The following is a 3,895-nucleotide window of genomic DNA, read 5'->3' on the forward strand; positions in this document are numbered from 1 at the left end:
ACGCGTAAGCGGAGTTTTAAGCAGAGGTTTTATCCTGTTTGGAAATCGTTGCAAGTTGGTTCAAAGAAGCTTATAAGACACAATTGATATGTTAATAGGAGCGAAGTTTATCAGTTTGTACTAAACCTTGCGTGTGGGGGGATTGTTTTCTACAAAAAATCTCAAATTGAAAAAAAAATAAATTTTTGTTTCTACATTTAAAATTTTTCATGTTATTACTGCTCCATATAACTTAGAAGGCAGTCGGAACATTCAGGTCTTCACCCTGATACGGGCAGTTTTTTTCAGACTTTTGTAACAAAAGTAACGGAATATTTGTGCTCGGGGCGGGTTTTTATCTTCAGATAAATTTCGACTTTTTAACTAGCCATTTTTGACAGTTTTTTTATCATTCAACAATTATTGCTGTCCTGAGATTAAAATTTGACAAGATATTTTACCTGTGATCATTTTTTGTAAAATGAAGGGCGTTTCAAGATTGTCATTTTGACCAATTTGGGACAATTAACGCACGATGTTTTTCGCGCAATTAACGTAAGAGAAGATTTAAGCGGAGATTTGATCCTATATAGAAATCGTTCCAAATTGGTTCAAAGAGTCTTATATGCCCTAATTGATATGTTAATAGGAGCGAAGTTTATCAGTTTGAGCTTAACATTGCGTGTGGAGGTATTGTTTTCTACAAAAAATCGCGAAGTGAAAAAAAAAATTTTGTTTCTACATTTGAATTTTTCATGTTATTACTGCTCCATATAACTTAAAAAGCAGTCGGAACATTCATGGCTTCACCAGCGGCCCATTTGCTACAGACAATTTGGACATTGTTGATGAGTTGTCGGTCATTAGTATGATTAAGGATGACTATCAGCAGATTTTTGAGCAGCTCGACAACTTATGTTGAAGAGGAGGAAGATAGTGAGATAGAGTTCTAACCTACGTTTAAAGACTATCAACGAACTGTTAAACTGATTTAGCTTAAAGATGGTATTGCTATAGGTGCTATGTATAGTAAGTGTCATTTATGAATTGTTTCGAAGGGGGAATGTGGTGTAGAGGTTGTACTATAATTACGTATGTAATTATGTAATGTCATATGACCATCAAAGTCAAAGTTATAGTGAATGTGTTGTGTTCACACAGCCAGGGTGTGTTAGCCTATGCGATTGAATTTAAGTTGATTCTTTTACGTTCTGTTATTACGTTACCGTTTACGAAGTAGTGCATAGGCATACTTCTACAGGGTGGGGGAGAAAAAAGAGTTTTCTCCCCAGTTTGTAATTCAGTTCATATACTGCTCGAGAATATTCTGTGATATGTTTCAGAATTCCATCTGCGTGTTTATTGTTCTCTCCATCTTCGTCTCAATTCTGATCACGCCGATTAATGCGAAAAAGTGTGACAAAAAAAACAAGTGTACAGGAGATTCAATGGTATGTGTAGATGGTCTATGCAGAAAACTGTGCCACGACGGGAATTGCAAAAAGAAACTGCATCTGGAAACAACTATTGTTAAAGTGATGCTTGACAAGCAAGGCGACAAGTCAGCCAAAAAAGAACTAGACAATTGAATGTTTTTATACTGAAAATGTGTTCATAATAATTGATAGCTTCAATAAAGCTTCAAAAAACTTTTTTGATCAGACAAAGCTGAGATATAGGGTAAGTAGGCAGTCCCGAATTTTCCGGTCAGTTGGTGCATTTGTGTGTTTGAATAGACTGCAGAACATCGAGAATGTGTGTTACGTGTTATTTAGTTAACATAAGGCAAGTGCGGACCTAAGATTTGTTAACTAGACTATTTGGCGTTAAGCAGAAAGTTTCAGAATACGATCAACTAACGTTGCATCTCGGGTTGACCTTCATGCAACAAAACAAGCTAGCCTTACATTTTCATTCAATTTTTCAATGGTAGAAACGCTTTGGTACCCCCCTTTGGTACCTATTACCGAATTAAATCCCTATAATAAACTAGTTCAACGGTCAAAGCCTTGTGATTTTTCTACCTAGTAACGAATCCCCCCTTCACAAGGAGAGGATTAGTTGAAGAGATCTTTTTCTCATATTTGAGATTTATGCGACTAGCATTCTTCCATAATGAGATTGTACGGCCATACCTGGTAATTGAATGAGTATCATTCTTCCAAAAAAAGCCAAAAACAACAAGTTTGTTCTTGTGTGATAAAAAAATCTGAGGAAAGTAGAATCATCAACCACTAAAAATTATAGAAGATTTGTAGGCACATACAAAAAGTTATGTTTTTTGTTATAATTCTAATTGACTTTCAATACACTACCTTAGATAGCGAAAATTCTACTGTTTATTTTCTGTACGACTCTTGTCCCTAAGAAATCGGTTTTCCTTAATGAAAAAACTTCCGAAGAAAACCACTTCGGTTTTCCTTAATGAATCTACTCATTGTGTTTCAGGACAGCGCAAAGTATGAAGCAAAAAACTAGTTAAACAGTTTGGATTAATGGCCATATAATAGCAGAAGCTTCATTTAAAAAAATTTTAGCCTGACAACTCGTGTTGAAGCCTAAAAAAGACATCTCAGCTTTCTACTTGAACTAAATCTACGATTGAACTGATTTACTCAAAAATCAATTGACTTTTATCTATAACTCATGAAATAATTTACACTCTTTGCGAATCATTAGTTTGTTTCAGTCGGATTGGTGATTTTTCGTTTCCCAACTTTTGCTGCACAACATTTTTGGTGCAACGCGACTCACGAACGAGCCAAAGATTAGAAACAAAGCGGAAAGTTAAAAATTTCATCACCTGCAAGTGACATGAGCAACGTGACGCTCACTATTCCTGCTTTGAAGCGATCAAGAAGTGCTAATATCGGTGTCATTACCCGATCGGAAAATGCCGTCTCAGCAATCTTCAACAAAGAGGCATCTGCTCTAACCTACAAGGAAATTGGAACTCTCAAGGCCAATCTCACGATGAGCGAACGAAATAAAAAAGATTTGGAAGAGCTTAATCAGCAAATTTCAAATGTTCTAAGCGATGATGAAGATGCACTTGAAGTTGAATTGGAAGAAGCTGAGAAAATCTACCTTCAAGTAGATTGTTTCATGGAAGTGATCACAACTATGTTAGATGACCGAGGAAAATATTCAACTGAATCGGTCAAAGATGACGACAGCGCAAGCGGAACAGGATCCTACAAATCCACTTCCCAACGTGGTGCTGGCCGAAACCAAGATACTTGCCTGAAGTTGCCGAAACTGAATTCGCCAACATTTAGCGGAAGGTATGATCAATGGCTACCTTTCTTAGATTCCTTTGATGGAGCAGTTCACTCAAATGCATCGCTGTCTGATGTTCAGAAACTGCAATACCTAAAGGGTGCCCTCAAGGATGAACCGTTTCGTTTGCTATCCCACTTGCCTACTACAAACGCGAACTACTCAGTCGCAAGGGAACTTCTAAAGGATCGATATGCTGATGTCAAGATGATCTCACACGCTCACTTGGAAGCAATTTTTAAATTCACTCCAATGAAGCATGAGTCATCCGCTGCAATACGTCGCTTCATTATCACCTACACGGAAAACACGATGGCACTGACAGGACTTGGACTAAAAATTGATCAAAGCGCTTTGATCTGGGTTCACGTTTTGGCCAAGAAATTAGATCCTGAAACTAGAAGATAATGGGGACTTTCCTGCGCGGGAAGTGACGTGCCAAAAATCAAACAGATGACGAAGTTCTTGGAGGAACGATCTCGCGCCCTAGAAGCTACGAAGGACCTCCAGTTATCTTCAATTCATAGAAAAAATCATCAAGAAAATTCAGACCAATCTGGAAACTCTAAGAAAGATGACAAGGTACAGACATACCACACGAACTCTGCTAAGACGATCATCTGCCCATGCTGCAGTG

General features: G+C 37.5%; 1 protein-coding gene across 1 annotated transcript; it reads left to right on the forward strand.

Annotated features, from left to right (window-relative positions):
- Positions 1-2,793: 2,793 nt before the first annotated feature.
- On the forward strand, positions 2,794-3,666 carry LOC134840481 (uncharacterized). The gene has a single exon (XM_063856314.1). It carries the CDS (start codon positions 2,794-2,796, stop codon positions 3,664-3,666), a length of 873 nt encoding a protein of 290 aa, XP_063712384.1.
- Positions 3,667-3,895: the final 229 nt, after the last annotated feature.

The sequence above is a fragment of the Symsagittifera roscoffensis genome, chromosome 1 (genome assembly GCF_963678635.1).
Source record: "Symsagittifera roscoffensis chromosome 1, txSymRosc1.1, whole genome shotgun sequence".
In the NCBI taxonomy this organism is placed as follows: Eukaryota; Metazoa; Xenacoelomorpha; order Acoela; family Convolutidae; genus Symsagittifera; species Symsagittifera roscoffensis.